This window comes from Nomia melanderi, chromosome 9, assembly GCF_051020985.1.
Source record: "Nomia melanderi isolate GNS246 chromosome 9, iyNomMela1, whole genome shotgun sequence".
Classification (NCBI taxonomy): Eukaryota; Metazoa; Arthropoda; class Insecta; order Hymenoptera; family Halictidae; genus Nomia; species Nomia melanderi.
The window spans coordinates 4,917,171-4,933,620 of record NC_135007.1 but is presented as its reverse complement, the minus strand read 5'-3'; the positions used below and the strand labels follow the sequence as shown (position 1 = coordinate 4,933,620).

The 16,450-nt window shown below is 31.1% G+C and overlaps 3 protein-coding genes across 8 annotated transcripts in view; all 3 read left to right on the top strand.

The window, feature by feature from the left end:
- Nucleotides 1-10,958, top strand: part of LOC116431296 (glutathione S-transferase) — a 30,748-nt gene extending 19,790 nt beyond the window's left edge. The window contains exons 2-6 of one of the 2 annotated variants that reach the window (XM_076370781.1): nucleotides 643-803; nucleotides 2,507-2,674; nucleotides 5,905-6,047; nucleotides 6,864-10,108; nucleotides 10,761-10,958. In XM_076370781.1, coding sequence (XP_076226896.1) covers nucleotides 659-803; nucleotides 2,507-2,674; nucleotides 5,905-6,047; nucleotides 6,864-7,031 — 624 coding nt within the window. In that variant the 5' untranslated portion in view covers nucleotides 643-658 and the 3' untranslated portion in view covers nucleotides 7,032-10,108; nucleotides 10,761-10,958. Of the gene's footprint in view, nucleotides 1-642; nucleotides 804-2,506; nucleotides 2,675-5,904; nucleotides 6,048-6,863; nucleotides 10,109-10,720 lie in introns of both variants that reach the window. The other variant, XM_031986474.2, reaches the window with a different exon arrangement.
- Nucleotides 10,809-14,123, top strand: LOC116431257 (glutathione S-transferase-like). Of its 5 annotated transcripts, none has more exons than XR_012999406.1 (6): nucleotides 10,809-10,958; nucleotides 11,492-11,628; nucleotides 12,568-12,735; nucleotides 12,934-13,331; nucleotides 13,501-13,653; nucleotides 13,956-14,123. XR_012999406.1 is itself a non-coding variant. In XM_031986395.2 (4 exons), exons 2-4 carry the CDS (start codon nucleotides 11,496-11,498, stop codon nucleotides 13,242-13,244), a joined length of 612 nt encoding a protein of 203 aa, XP_031842255.2. In that variant the 5' UTR covers nucleotides 10,809-10,958; nucleotides 11,492-11,495; the 3' UTR covers nucleotides 13,245-13,492. The 5 variants fall into 5 exon arrangements, 1 of the variants encoding a protein (XP_031842255.2); XR_012999407.1 differs by having other exon boundaries at nucleotides 13,927-14,123; XR_012999405.1 differs by having other exon boundaries at nucleotides 13,512-14,123.
- On the top strand, nucleotides 13,973-16,094 carry LOC143174913 (glutathione S-transferase-like). The gene is made up of 4 exons (XM_076370782.1): nucleotides 13,973-14,123; nucleotides 14,631-14,767; nucleotides 15,234-15,401; nucleotides 15,543-16,094. Exons 2-4 carry the CDS (start codon nucleotides 14,635-14,637, stop codon nucleotides 15,851-15,853), a joined length of 612 nt encoding a protein of 203 aa, XP_076226897.1. The 5' UTR covers nucleotides 13,973-14,123; nucleotides 14,631-14,634; the 3' UTR covers nucleotides 15,854-16,094.
- Nucleotides 16,095-16,450: the final 356 nt, after the last annotated feature.

Below are 16,450 nucleotides of genomic sequence, written 5' to 3'. Positions count from 1 at the left end.
TTGAATATACGAAACGTATTTTGTTTTCAAAAGTTCACGTGAAAACGTTTACATTAAAATATTGTATTATTAAAAAATTGATAAATAAAATTGATATGGACTTATAGGTTGATGTTTATTACTAGAGATTTGAAATATTGTTAAAAAAAATAGCAACACGTAGATTCGTAACAATTTTTTATAATATTCTTAAATTCAAATCGTCTTAGATAAAATGATGACGTGATCGACTCGAACAAGACTAAACAAGTGAGATGACGCTAAAAAAGTGAGAAAGCGATTGGTTACAATAATTGGAAAAAATAAATATATAAACCAATATATCCAATTTTACTTTTGTCGACGACTCCTATGCTAATCGTAATATACTGTCGCTGTTTTAACATCTGTTTCAACTTCTTGATTATCGGATGATCGATAGACTAAAAATGTCAAGAAAATTTCGATCATATTAATTCGTGGACGGTGTATTCCCCAAGTTCAACGAATAACAAAGTATCTACATATTTCCATAGCAAAGAGAACGAAATTATAAAACTGAGATTCCAAATAGAAAATAAATTCTCGTCAAGCTCCGTGTTTAGAACTTGAGGCCACACTTGGATTGTTTGTACAATAGAACAAATCGCTTGACTTTTACAGATCGCGATACGAGAAAATGGGCGAGGGACAGCCGACTTACAAATTGATCTACTTCAACGCTCGCGGCCGTGCCGAGCATATACGATACATATTTGCCTACGCTGGCATTGACTACATCGACGAGAGGATCCCCAAGGAACGCTGGCCGGAGCTGAAAAAGTGTAAGAGAAGAAATTCGATTGAACTACTTCTTTGCACCGCACTTTTACAAGATTCCGTGATGAAATCGGGACACGATGATACTACGAGTGGATCGTAAACAATATCAAAATACAAAACATAAAATCTGCGGCACTTTTAACTAGTTACTAAGATTGACGAATGTACTCGTAATGAAGGAATATACTTCGAGTATACTCGTCGTGCGGAAAAAGTAGTTACCGAAAACTAGTTGTTACTTGACACTAGAGCTACCGTAATAATCAAAATGACTGGTTTCCGTCTCTTTTTTTGCAATTATTGATAGTTTAAAAGCACTGAATATTCGAAATGATTTTGAAAATAAACAGTTTCACTTGAGTACTATAATGAATGTCTGAGGAAACTGAAAATACTTTATTGCTACAATTTTTATAGGAATTATATCAATCATATTAAACGCTAGGTAGTTCTAGTATTTAATCACAATTTTAGTGAATATCAAAATATATTCATAAATTTGAAGATGTTTGAAATTTTCAGAGAACGAGACGAAATAAAATGAATAAATAAAAAAATATGTTATACAGCGCGAATTTAGATGCACACTTGTCACCAAAAACGCATCAGCTGACGGATGAAACTAAATATCATTCCTCTCTTAACATTTTTACTATCATATCATACAATGTGTCATTCTTTATATCACGAATAATTATCTTCAATACAATTATTATTTTGTTCATACGTGTCTGTTAATTCAAATGTTTAAACCTTTTGCATGTGAACCAGCATCAAAGAAAAGTTTATTTCATCGAATTTATTTTATTAAATTAAAATAACAAGCTATTTCTTGGTAATGTAAAAATTATTTTTCTGAATTTGTAATGACGTATATTACAGTATACGGTAAAGAGAAATATCTGTACATATAAATAAAAAGATATGATTGATCTTTGAAAATATCGAAAAAAGTGTAATTTCTAAAAAAGTCTACCTCGTTTACCTTCTCAAATCATTTAAATTGCATATGAAACATTTTTCGTGCTAACATTTCTAGAGTAGAAAATTAGATGTCCTGTTTTACATGGCACACCTTGTATAATGAAGTGGAAACTTCAACACGAGGTAATAAATCTTCCTTTCATTCCTGACTCGACAATCTATATCAGTGAAGTTAATTTCTACGCGATTCTGGTCTTCGTTCAGCAGCTAATAAAAATTCAAATTTTCATGTCATCTTCTCATACTTTAGTTATTCTAAAAAATTCAAACGTTCACCAATACTTTCTTAAAAAAAAATTTACTTAAAAACCGGAAAGTAACACAAAACGTAACATAGTAATTCTTAGAAAGAAGAAAACAAAAATTCTCGCACCCTCGTTAATCTCATAAATTCTGACATTCATCAATACTTTCTTCAAAGAAAAAGGTTCATCAAAAACCGAAAAATAACGCGAGATGTAATACAGTAATTCTTCGAAAAAGAGAAGAAGAAAATTGGAATTCCTATGAAGCTGTAGTAACCGTGAGTATCAAAAAATGGGCATTGGCGAGTCGGAAAAATGAAAGTACCGCCGTTCCATTAGTAGGACGCGCTGATTAAAACCGGCATGATTCGGGCCGCTATTCAGAGACGGACGTTCCGTGCATCGCGGTCTCGAAAGCTGTGTAATTTTGTATCGATCGTGTTCGTTGCTCTGTATCGAACTGTATTTGTTCTTAGCGATGCCTTATGGAATGCTGCCGGTGCTAGAGATAGACGGGAAACTGATAGCGCAGAGTAACGCAGTAGCCAGACACTTGGCAAGGAAGCACAATCTAACTGGGAGGGACGAATGGGAAGCGATGCTGTGTGATGTTCTTGTCGATACCCTCGGAGATCTCAAGCAAAGTGAGTGAAACTGTTCCTATACTCTATTATGCCGTCATACAAAGTGATCGGAACGAAGTCGTATAAAGTTTACAAATAGCTTGTTGCTTATGCAATTATCACTGTCTAAAGACTCCTGAATTCGGATGACATAACTTTTCTAACTTCTCTTCAGGGACTTAATCAATTATGACTTCATTGAGTTGATCGTTCAAAGTGATTGATAAAATATTCTTTAAAGTCAATTAATATTTTATTCCTATTGTGTGTCATGTAGAGAGATTGATTAATTAATGTGCGAAAGATTGAAACCACGCTTGATTGACAATAGAATATATCAAGCATGAACTTCGCTGCTATTCGCATGATTATATTCTAACTTAATAAGGTTGTATTATTATTATCATTCAATTATTGTGCTTGCTGTGAGTGATGGTATGCACGCTAATATAACGGTTTTCCTTCAGTAAAATCAAATTAACCCTTGAATGCTATCGCGAGGAATGTTCTATTAATATCTTTGAGTCGTACGTAAAGCCGCTTTACTGGAATTACTTTGATAAAGTAAGTAATTATTTAAATAAAAGCGGAAGTTACATACCAACATTAAAATCGAATAATTTTTAAGGCAAATTTATTGACTTGTTTCAGTCGATGTCTCTTGTTTTTCTATTCTATGATAGTACGTTAAAGAACATGCCATATTTCGAGATATTTACTTTGAATTTACACGTAGCGTTTTTCTTAAACAGTCGCCGGATATCTTTGCCCCGATAAAAAGCACGTAAGTGACATCGGTGTCTGATATATAAAAGAGGATATTCCCAGGAAATAATACGAATGTCGATACCGAGAAACGTTAAAGGACTATTTCATAGCGAAATCATTATGTTATGGCGCAATAAAGGAGACTAGGTTAGGGCCTAGGTTTTATTATTGTAATTACACTGCCGTATTCACTCTGCTTTCCCTTATTTTCTCTTTACTTCCTACGGGCAGTAAAATAAGTCAATAATACCGGGATCGTTATCGTAATTTTCATAAATGAAACTTTAGGGCGAATGCTTTTATAAATTTTCTGTAATACTCTTCTAATTAACCACGTTCGTTTATTACTTCTTTTTATTAAATCGTAAAAATGTGCCTGCGTACGAACGTTACATGCGTACTGGCCATAATACACTTTATGCCAACTACTAAAGTAAGTTACTTTTCATCAGATTCTAGTAGTTTTTGCTATGAGCTCCGCAAGACAGTATTTACAGTGGAAACAAACAGCACAGCATAATTATACGAGCTTTGTATACTTCTTTTCCCGGAAAGGGTTACTGTCTTTCTTACTCCATTTTTCCTTTAAAATGATTCGCCAGCATAGTTACTAGCGATTTTCTATTATTTGCACTGAAAACCAAGACAAACGAAAGGCAAAAAAATAATATTTTTAGTATTCAAACATTTCGTCCACTGATATCTTGAAAAGAAATATCAAAACCGTTCTTAACCTGTTAGTATTGAGTTTGGTGTGGAAGTTCGTTTAAAAAATTTCTTATTATGTGCGCAATAAAATCAAATAATGAAGTGTGTACTCGTTAAATGCAGGCCAAATGCACTTAATATATTTTAACGAAAAACTAAAACCAAATGAAGAAGAATTACATGTGTTTCTAAGAAGATAAAATAATCCATCGTTGAAAAAGTTATCGTTTTAGAATTTTAAGCTGACGTGTATACGCATCAAACGCAGTTAACTGGTTAAGCCTTATTTTGAACAGCAGCGTAATTATTCACCAATAATTCACATCAAACAACGTCGGTTGACTAACTGGTTTCATTCGGATTGACTTTTGCTACAAATTATGCAATGCCCAATGAGAAAACTACAAATTATTCTTCCCTTTATCGCAGATAACTTCATTTCCTTCTTTTAACCTCGATTAACATTCATGTTAACACTGTTAACACCAGCTATCTGCAAAGAGAATCAGAATAATAAAGATATTACTCAGGTTCAATGCAGAAAGATCTTGTGCACGATAGAGCACTGGTTTCAATTAATTGTATAACACCCGAGCTGTTTACATGATGCGTTACCAATCCGAGCGTACGTCGTATAAAATGGAAACAAAATCGTTAGGAGCGCGGGTCCGCGTTCAGTTTCAACTATTTCACATTAATCGCGTAACAAGTTGGACATTTGTATCGCATTTGATAACACCGCGATTGAATGGCGGCCGAGAGAGGAGCGCCAATTAAATAATGCCATTATCAGAGATATATCGTGTTTTTTCCATGTTCCAGCGAGAAAAATAATCGACGCCGGTGTCATTTGCGGTTGAAACGACTGTCCGTGCCGAATGCGAGTATACCTTTTTTTCATACTTGCCTCATTCCAGTAATGATTCACTTGATTCGACGCACCTGAATGTCTCGAACATTTGTGGATATGTTTTTCTTTCCTTTGCAACGATGTTCGTGTCTTGACGATCGAAAGATAATGTTCGTTAGCATAAAAATCGTGAGCAAAAAACCGCGTTACAGCAACACGGCACACTTATAACCTTTTTTTTCTATTACGTTTATTGTTAGATAAACTATTTTTAAGATCTAGTCTGGCAATGAAATAAAAATACTAGCAATTACATCGAGTTACTGATGAATGTGTAAAATGTACATTGTAAAAGGTTAGGACGTGACATAAAAAAACAAATTGTATTTATATTGCAAAATTATTATTGATCTTGAGTTTCAAAAATTCATATTCTCAATTTTCGATATTATCGTAGAATAAATAATCAATCTTATTAGGAGTAAAAATATCTTAATTAAAGTAATTTCTCTGGACATTTTTCGCAAATGAAAACAATCTGTTAAATATATACTATGTTCACCTACCGCATACAAAATGACTGAAGATAAAATCACTTTGTTGTCAGTGGTATTGAAAATTACACTTCTATCTCACAAGAGACAACATTTAAGAATGAACATAATTCATTAATTTTTAAATATCTTCATATTCAGTTATTTCTATTACTCTCCATAAATAACTTCTCAGTTCTTGTCAAGATTTGCTCAAGATTTTCTACGCGAGTGTATTGAGAAAATAATGAGACTAATGCGATAAAAGTTTAAATAGCTACCGAAAATAAAAAGAGCATTAGAGGAAACCTTAATTTTTCTTCCGAAACTTTCCCGGTTATGGTTTTTGGCAACGATAAACAAGGTCCGCGGTCTGACGTCATCCGTTTCAGTAATATCCCAGTATCGCACCGAGGAGGATCACTTCAAGAAAGAAGAAAAGAAGGCGAAACTTGTGAAAGAAACGATACCGTTTTACTTGAACAAGTTTGAGCAAACTGTTGGCGAGAATGGAGGCTACGCCGTCGGATCTACCGTAAGTCGTTCCAGTAGATTTGATATTAAAATTTTAGTATCCGTGACAAAACTTTTGACGGCACTGGCCGAAGAACAAAGTGAAATCGTATTGGCTATTTGACACTAACTTTCTGACGAACCTTGTACCCTCAAACAGTAATAAGAATATTACCATCACTTTGATCTAACCAGTAAACCGTAGAATTTAGTTTGAAAAATTTCTCATTGTATGCGCAATAAAATCAAATAATAAAGTATGCACTCGTCAAACATAGAATAAATACATCTATAATATATTTTAACGAACGACTAAAGCAAAACGAAGAATTACATAGTTATATGAAAAAAAATAATTTATCGTTGAAATTATCGTCATTGAACTGAGTATGATTCTTTAAATATAAATTTTTATAGACTAATTTGGAAATAATGAAATACGAGAAAGGGTTATTGAGACCTAATGTGAAATAAAAATTGTATTGAATTTTATTGAATAATAGAACGTATATCATATAAAGTATATATAAAACATATATTCTAATAATTGCTAAAATCATTCATGTGATTATTGGTGTTTATAATATCTATTATAATTAAATCTAACAGTGAAAATTTCGAAGGCATCCATCTCACAAGGAAACTAAGAACGAACTGATAACACACTTTTTAAGAATTTTAATATAAAGCATTTCTTATCATATAAATTGCACGATCTCGGAATGTTTGTTTTTTATTTCCATACATGTAGAGTATGTATTCAAATTTTCGACAACTTAACAATATTTCCTAAAAGGGTTTTTAAAAATGTTAATTCCAGTAAATTATAATTTTTCAGACCACGTGGACGGACTTCGTATTCGCGGTGGCTCTTGAAAATTTCGAAAATATTTTTGGCGCACACGCGTTAGAAAATTATCCTGGATTACGAGCACTAAAGAAAAGAGTCCATGGGATACCTGCTATTGGCGATTGGCTGGCGAAACGACCTCATACGGAATTTTAAATATGACTTTTTTTTAACGAACGGATACATATCTACACAGTCTGCGCGTGCTTAATCGAAAATAATTAAACGTTTGTTAACATTAAGAATCGTCAATGTTACCATGTGTTCTATCGATGTGTAAAATGATGTAACGATGTTGCATATCCGTATCGGTCCATTTGTTGAAAATGTGTGAATTAATGTTAAATAAAGTTCGTCTTCTTTCGTTTAACTTATAAGACGAAATATGTTTCTATCACAAGTTGTGATTTACATCAACTGAATTTTATGTTTCCGTTGAATGCATTGCAGTCTGGAGTGCTTTAAATGTTTCGGGGTAAGTAATTGCGGAAGAAACTCGCATCGTTAATATCAAAGTGAATCTTAATATTATTCAAGGACAATATTTTTATAATATTGTCAATATTACTTCACAGTCACTTTGCGTGCCATTTTAAATGTTCAACAAATCTATTTATATGTTTTCCCGTGTTACTAGAAAAAGATACAACGTTTCGCATGCAAAGTGACTTTGAGATAATTATGAGAAAAACTCACCGATCATACCTGACTGTATACAAGAACAATTTCATTTTCATTTGGCAACAATGTAACGCATCATTAGTCACGATACACGCTGTATATCAAATATTATTTCCTTTCGCACAAAAATCTGATTTTGCAAGAATTTAATTCCATTAGATTGATTAAAAATGTATGAAATACATGCTTCACAAATTATTATATTTAGGCATCATGTAAATGTTGAAAACAATAATGTGGTAACGTAGTTAAAATTCACCAAGATTAATGTAAAATAGCAAATACCTTAGTCAAAGATACATAATTATAATTAATAAAATCTTCGTACTGTTTTTACTTCCTAATGTTCTTCAATCCATCGAGCACATTTTTCTTCAATTTTCATTTTTATACAACGAACTGTAAAAACAAAAATCTCTATAAGTGATTGCAGTTTGTTGATCAGTTTTCGTAATTAAGTTTTATAAAACGAAAGCTTTCTACCAAAGAATATTCACTCTACATGTTTAACTCTTCGTTAAATACATTCAGGCAGGCACAGTTTTTTGTGTTCAGCATGATGAGTCACTGCGATCAATCTTACACGATAGTGAAAATTAGGCGTGGATCACTCGTAGCTTGAGCCACTAGATACGCAGATTGCTGTGTAGAAGTTTCGGGAATCCGCCATTTCTACCTTTATGTAATTTTAATAAAGCTTCACATTTTTAAGATTATAATGTGTTGACACGACATAATGGAAAATATATTAATGTCAAAGCAGAATATGTTGAAAAACAATAAAACCACTAGTTAAAACTTTTGTTTTAATAAAGCCATTAATTCAAAATTATTTGTTACTTCTCTCATATTTTCCCGAAACTTTTGCAGTAATCACATAAAAGTACAGCCTGTAGATCACCAATGGTCCACGCCGGGTCGAACGCATTAAACAATCACCTTTTATTTTCAATTGAGCAGTGTGTATACAAAATGCTATCAAGAATTGAAGCAAGAAAAACATCAATTCGTAGAAATAAGCCTGATGACGCGCTTGGTTACAACTAATTGTTACAGATTAAGTGTTAAGAAACAGTATAATGTATGTTGCATCGTTGTCACTGCAATAAATGCCGGCTAGTCGAGTAATAATAATTCTGCGAAAAGAAGCAACAACGAACGGGTTTACTCCTTTCACTAATTACCCACCGCAATGCCAATGTCGTTCCTTTTTCACAATGATGTGCAACTCTTTTGAAGTGTACCGATGATAAATAAAAAAGAAGAGTTTCGTTGCGCAATGATTTAATCAATTACCCAGAGTTCGCTACGTTACGAATCATATTCTATCCCTGCTGGTTTATCGACAGTAAACACTTAACACGGACTTAGGATAAGTTTGCGTTTAGCGTCCGTTGATAACAGGACTGCGATAAAGAAACCGTGCTTATCGTTTGTTTAATAGAAACAGTCAATCCTACATGACTTTATTTTCATCCTGATAAATTCGACAAAAGATAGAATAACTATATTCGGCATGAACGCGAAGTGAGAATTATGCGTGTAAATTTATGGAAATGATTGTAAAGCTATTTAATTTGAATAATTTATTTAACCTGCATCCAGTTTGAACCAGGAAAATGATATTTTAAAAATTGTCATGTCTCATTAGTTGGAACTGATTTCAATGGAAACGAGAAATTAATAATATGATAATTTATTACGATGAACGCTCATTTTTAATATTTGTAGACCTATAATGCAAATTTTTAATGTCTAATTGCGCGATATATTGTAAGAAAGTAAGAATGTAGATATAATTATTATCCATATGAGATGTTTTAAAAGATGAAAGAGAAACAATATTATTGTAAGAAAAACAGAAATATTATAAATCTATGTGAAAATAATATTTATGTTTTGAAAACATAATTTCGTACAAAGTTTATTCAATATTAATAGATTGCGAATGTTTATGCAATTGCGTAGTTTTATAAACAATAAATTAAAAAAGGAGATGTGGAAAAAGATTTGTTTTGTGATTAAATAGCTGTTTAAAAATATCCTTATGCTACAAAATTTGCATATTTCATATTTCCTATTTTATGCACATAAAAATATAGCTTTACTAAATGAATCCTAGACATTTTGAACGAAAAAGTTCAGTAATTTAAATTATTTAAATTTAATTATTTAATTATTTAATTACTAAATTTAATTTGTATTTAAATTTAGTAATTAGTGTTTAATAAAAGTTATTTTTGCGCCCTGTTTGGCGTTACGTACAAATTGATAAAATAGCATTATCATTAAACAAATTTGCTTTTAGATATCACTGAAGGATTGAAATCTCTATTTACCGAATATGGAGATAAAATCAGAATAAAACATAAATCTGAAATTTAGTATCAACTACAAACCTAGTGCTATATTCTATTAAATTGTATTTTCTTTTACATATACTTTTCATATTTTTGCATAAATATTCGCAATTCAAACATTTTGTACACACACATGCTTTTACTTATTTATTTTTCCTTATAACAGTAAGTAGTGAAAGCAGTTGTTATCAGGTATGTTGAAACAGTACCGTATATAAGATTCCATAAAATGAAATTAATACTCTCTAAACATTACAGTTGTAATGTTCTTTTAGTACAGATATTTTATATAAATTGCGTTTATGTATTCATTCCGTTTTTTAAAATGTGCGAAAGCATTTGTAATGCAAAAAATTTTCAAAATAATCAGAAATTTATTATATCAGAAGTATTCTGCATCCTCTTTAAGTTTTTCACTTAAAATAAATACTTAATTACTATAAAAAATAAATAATATTATAAGCTACATCTTTGTTTTCATTATAATAAATAATATTCATAATAATCGGGAGTTGTGAATTAAGTAATCTTTTTATCAGAATTCCATATAATACCATACATTACTCTAATGTGAATTTACTTTGTATTTTTCATTTTACATCCTGGCGGCTACAAATATCGATTTCTTCTCGCGAGAGCTTAAACTCGCAGATTTGAAATCATATACTTATTTATGTAATTTTCCTTTTCTTATTATCCTATCAAAAATTACAAAATATTCAGTTTTTTTAATCACGATCGTTAAATAATCTATGTATATCAGTAAATTACGTCCTTATGGTATCCTAGTGATTATTTTCTTAGTAAAAATGGTGAACAAAATACCGGTATTATTGACCCCAAGGTCAAACCTAGGTTCATGTGTGTGTAACTACTTTTAACGTCACTACTACTCGTTCTGAAAACACCGACCAATAGAATAGAATTCATTGTTGGAGATAGGAAGAGATATATAACCTCGCTACATCAACCTTGTCAAGTAGAATTGTCAGTTGGAATCTTGGTGATCGTGTGAGTTACGTTGTCGCGCAACGAAATAAATGTAAGTATATTAATACTTTTTATTGGCGTCATATATTTTTAATGATCAAATCATTTTTATTATAATTATGCTTTAGTTTTTCATATTTTTTGCGCTCATAATACATAATTTGAATAATTCGGCTTCTAATTACAAAAAATAAATCTTATAGATCAGTCTGGAAACTCAAAAGTTTCGCGTAAAATTAATATCTAAATATTGAATATAAAAAACCGGGTTTAAGGAATTACAAAAGTAATGTAACAAAAACTCGAAATATTTAATTTTGCGAAATTTGATAATTAATAATAGTATAATGTTACTGTATAAATAATAATGGACTTGTAACTTGATAAATGAAAATAGATTAATAACAGTGAATATTAACTGGAATTGACATATTACAGACAGATTTTTCGATTACGAACTGAAACTAAACTTTTTAAAAAAATTAATACATTTATTTTAGTTCATTTCTTCGAATTGAAAACTCGACGATTTTAAAAATAATATTTCATATTCTTTTTTAATTTTAATCTTTTAATCTATTATAGAAAAATGCCCACATACAAGCTTAGTTATTTCCCAGTCTCAGCTTTGGGTGAGTCAATTAGGTGGCTATTAGCATACGGTGGAATTGAATTTGAGGATATCCGCTTTAATGTTGATGACTGGCCTAGTATTAAACCTGGTAAGAATAAATTTTAATCTATACTTAAAAACAGATGAGTCATTGTTCTTAAATTTCATTTTTCTCTGTCTTAAACGATCAAAATACTTTTATGTTTTTAATAAATATGTCAATAGCATGAAAAACACGTCTCACCGATCGGCATTAAGTTTTGAGGAATCGTAGAAGTTGAGGGAAAGACTTTAAATATACAATTTTACTTTCGGATATTTAACAGTTTTCGAAGTATTAATGTAAAACTGTCGCATAATACATAAATTCTGTCTATGCAAACGTGACTAAACAACGATCGTCGTTGTTAGAATCGTTTTTACCGTCTATCAGTGACGTAACAGCAACATCGGCCTGAGTACATATCTATACGATATTTCGCTTAAAATCAGTATCTTACCATACATATAAATGAGTTTCGTGTAAATAACAGAGATTAGTATTAATGCGACCAGTCCTTCTGCGGCGAAGGAGAAGATAAAGGGGCAAGACCCCTCTCCGCCCACGGTTCTACTTCATAATCGCTACCAAACTTTTTAGTGCGAATTCATGACGTTAGGCGATTAAAACTACAATAATCGATTTTTCTTGGGACACCTTATAGAAGATACCTGTAGACATGAAACCGATTCGTTCAGCGGCTCACCGCCAATGACTACTACGACGAGGGTTGTTGTACTAGTCAAGTGTATACAGACAGAAAAATTACATGTTAATCCGGAAGAGATTCTTTGCGGAAGAATATTTGATACATGTTATAAATAATTTTTCAAAAACTAATTGTGTTCACAATAAAGAAATTTATGTTACTCTATGAATTCATGTATCTTATTTTTAAAAATTAATTTCGTTTAAAATTATTTGATTCAAGTAAAACTTATCGCTGTCCAATGTACTAGATGTATAAGTGATTTTGAATAAAGAATTTCTCATTCTCTATACGTTTAGAAACGCCATTCGGCCAAGTTCCTGTTCTTGAAATAGATGGTAAAAAAGTTCATCAGTCTGCAGCTATCAGTCGTTATTTGGCAAAACAGTTCGGTCTTGCTGGAAAAGATGATTGGGAGGCTCTAGAAATTGATATGGCTGTTGACACTATTCACGATCTTCGTACAAGTAAGTGATCACTCACTTGTTTTATTCTACTAAAGCCTACTTCATTCATTCGATGAAGTTATAAATAAAGATAATTAGTATTTCCGATTTTAATATCGCGACCAATCACATTATTTTTTATTAATTATTACATGTGTTCTGTAAGAAGTAGATTAAGTTACAAGTGTTTTTATACGAGCCATAATTCTATTCTTTTAGAGATATCATTCTATAGTTACGAGAAAAATGAGGCCGCTAAGGCTGAAAAATTAGTTTATGTCAAAGAGGTGGTACCATACCTTTTGGAGCGTTTGGATGCTCAAGTAAAAAAGAATGGTGGTTACTTCGTCGGCGGTGCTTTAACCTGGGCTGATATAACTTTTGTTTCTATCCTTGATTATTTGAATCATATGATGAAGTCTGATATTATTGAGAAGTATGAGAATTTGAAACAATTAAAAGAAAAGGTATTGAATGTGCCTGCAATCAAAGCTTGGAATGAGAAAGCACCAAAATCTGTTTGGGGTTAAATTAACTAACAAATATATCGTCCGATTAGAGTTTCTAAAGAATGATACTCTGGTTCTAATCCCCACATATTGTCTACATCTACATAAGTAGGTACAAATCAACAACTTCTCATAGTTATTATTATTCATACATCTGTGATGACTATGACTATAGAATTATATGTATAACCACACATAGAAATTATAAAATATAGACTATTAAAGTCGTATTATATTTTTATATTAAAATAAAGAATTTCACTAACTAATGGAATAGTTTTCATTTAGACCCAGAAGATAATTCTCTTGAAAATTGTATTTGGCATGGTCAAAGTTAATAATAATCAAAATGACGATGGTTTAAATTCTACGAATTTAATACGAAAGCTTTAAGGCATTTCAAGATAATTAAGCGAGCTTGACAATAAACGTAAGTTATATTATTCCAATGTTAACTTATTTTATACGTATATTCTGTGTTTTCCATTTTTTATTTTGGCGGCTATAAATCTCGATTAGATCTCGCGAGAACTCGAACGCGCGAATATTGAAATCGTACACCTACATGCGCATCTTTTCACAATTTAATCTGGTACCCTAAATCATTGAATATTAATTTTTATTATCATGATCATTAAATACTTTATATCTGTCAATAAATTTCATTTTTGTGATATTTTGTTAATTATTTTCTTTGTGGAAGTTATGAATGTCAGAATTATTGAACTCAAGGTTAAATCCTGAGACTTAAAATGTCTACCAATAGAAGAGACTAAGTCCAGAAATAAGAGGGGATACATATAGTATATAACCTCGCAATGTCTATCTCGTTCATTTATGGAATCATCGGTTAGTCTGCAGTGTTCATCCGTTTTACATCTTTATTTGACTAAAAGAAATGTAAGTACGATAATATTCTTTATCGGTTTCATATATTTTTAATGTTTAAGTAATGCTTATTATGAACCTTTTTTACCTGTTGTATTTTATACACTAATGATGTATAATTTTGAAAATTCAGCTTTCAATCTAACCGGCTAATCTACAACATTTTTAAGATCAGTCCGCAAATTAGAAATAATAGTGCGATATTACTGTATAGATAATATAATAGAACTTAGCACATGAACAAAATTAATCCTTAGCGCTAAATATTAAATAGAATTATCTTACTACAGCCACCCAAACCTTTCAACTACAAACTAAAAGTAAATTTTTGTAAGAATTACATGTATTTTTATTAATTTTTTTGACGTAAAAAATAAAAATCTCAAAGACAACAATTTTATTCATATATGCATTTTATATTTTCTTTATAATTTTAATTTTTTAATGTTTGTGGTGCATATGACTTTCACTTGCGCAATATTAATTATGCATAAATATACTTTATTTTCTGTATTATAGAAAAATGCCCACATACAAGCTCACTTATTTCCCAGTCACATCTTTGGGTGAGTCAATTAGGTGGCTCTTTGCGTATGGTGGAATCGAATTTGAGGATATCCGCTTTACTCATGATGATTGGCCTAGTATTAAACCTGGTAAGATTAAATTTTAGTCTAAATATAAAGATAAATTAGTTTTTATTCTTGAATTTCATTTTCTTCTTGATTACCTTCGTATTAAATAATGAAAACATTTTAAGTATACATGAATACAATATGATGTATTATTACAGATTACAATGATGATTTTTATTTACTTCTCTATGGCAACAGGAATTGTTAAGCAAAGAATGTTCCATATTTTCTAGTAAGAATCAGTCAAATATAACTTTTCAAAGTATGAAATGCTCTATGTCTTTAAATATATAGATATTATAATTACCAAACAGCAGTTGTATCTACAACATAGAAATTCATGTACTTTTGTGAGATTAACTGTCTTACTCATTTAAATCAGTTACATTTTAAAGTATTTGACTAAAGTAGTACTTGCTACATCTAAATTCGCTAAAGACTTATAAATGATTTTATATGAAGAATTTTTAATTTCCTGTATTTTTAGAAATGCCATATGGCCAAGCTCCTATTCTTGAAATAGATGGTAAAACAGTTCATCAGTCGGTAGCCATCAGTCGTTATTTAGCAAAACAGGTTGGTCTTGCTGGAAAGGACGATTGGGAGGCCCTTGAAATTGATATGGTTATTGACACTGTTCATGATCTTCGTGCAAGTAAGTGATTACTTATTGTTTTTATTCTATTAACCTTTATTCATTTGATGAAGTTACTAATAAAGACTTGATAACTAGACCCATATAACATTAAAATAATTATATTAATATTTTTATGTGAACCATAATTTTATTTTTTAGAAATTGCATCTTATCATTATGAACAAAATGAAACTGCTAAAGCAGCAAAATTACCTTATGTCAAGGAGGTAGTACCATACTTTTTGGAGCGTCTGGATGCTCAAGTACAAAAGAATGGCGGTTATTTTGTTGGTGGAGCATTAACCTTAGCTGACATAATCTTTGTTTCCCTTCTTGAGTATTTGGACTTTATGATGGGGTCTGATGTTATTGAGAAATACGAAAATTTGAAACAACTAAAAGAGAAGGTCTTGAATGTACCTGCGATCAAAGCTTGGACTGAGAAAGCTCCAAAATCTGTTTGGAATTAAATTGAACAACGCATAGCGTTTCACGCTCATGCCTGGTTAAAGTTCAAAGAAAATGATATTCTGATTCTAATATCTATGTTTTATACATCTACGCAGACAAATACGAAAATCTTTCTATAATTTTTATTACTACTATTTCTGTGATGACTCTTATACAGTTATATGTATAACCATACATAGAATTTATAAAATACAGTCTGTTAAACTGATTTATATTGAAATAAAGTATTTTATTACCTGATACATTTGTTTTCATTTGAAACCAAAAGATAATTAATATATTTGAGATGCATTGGATCTGATGATCACTATGCAGGTCTGTGCAATTTTCAGTACAAAAGTTTAGTAGAAGTCAGCAGTGATGAATAACAAACAGCACCGAACAAGGCGAAGAATGACAAACAGCGGGGAACAGTGTCAAGCATCACCAAACAGCACTGAACAATGGCCAGGGCCGCGAATAGTAGCAAACCACAACGAACAGAAGCGAATATTGACAATCGATTACTTTTACATTCGTATATTTTTTAGTTGATATATTTTAGATAAAGTGCTTTCATTCTGCTCTTCATAGCACGCAAATGCAACTTTAAAGTA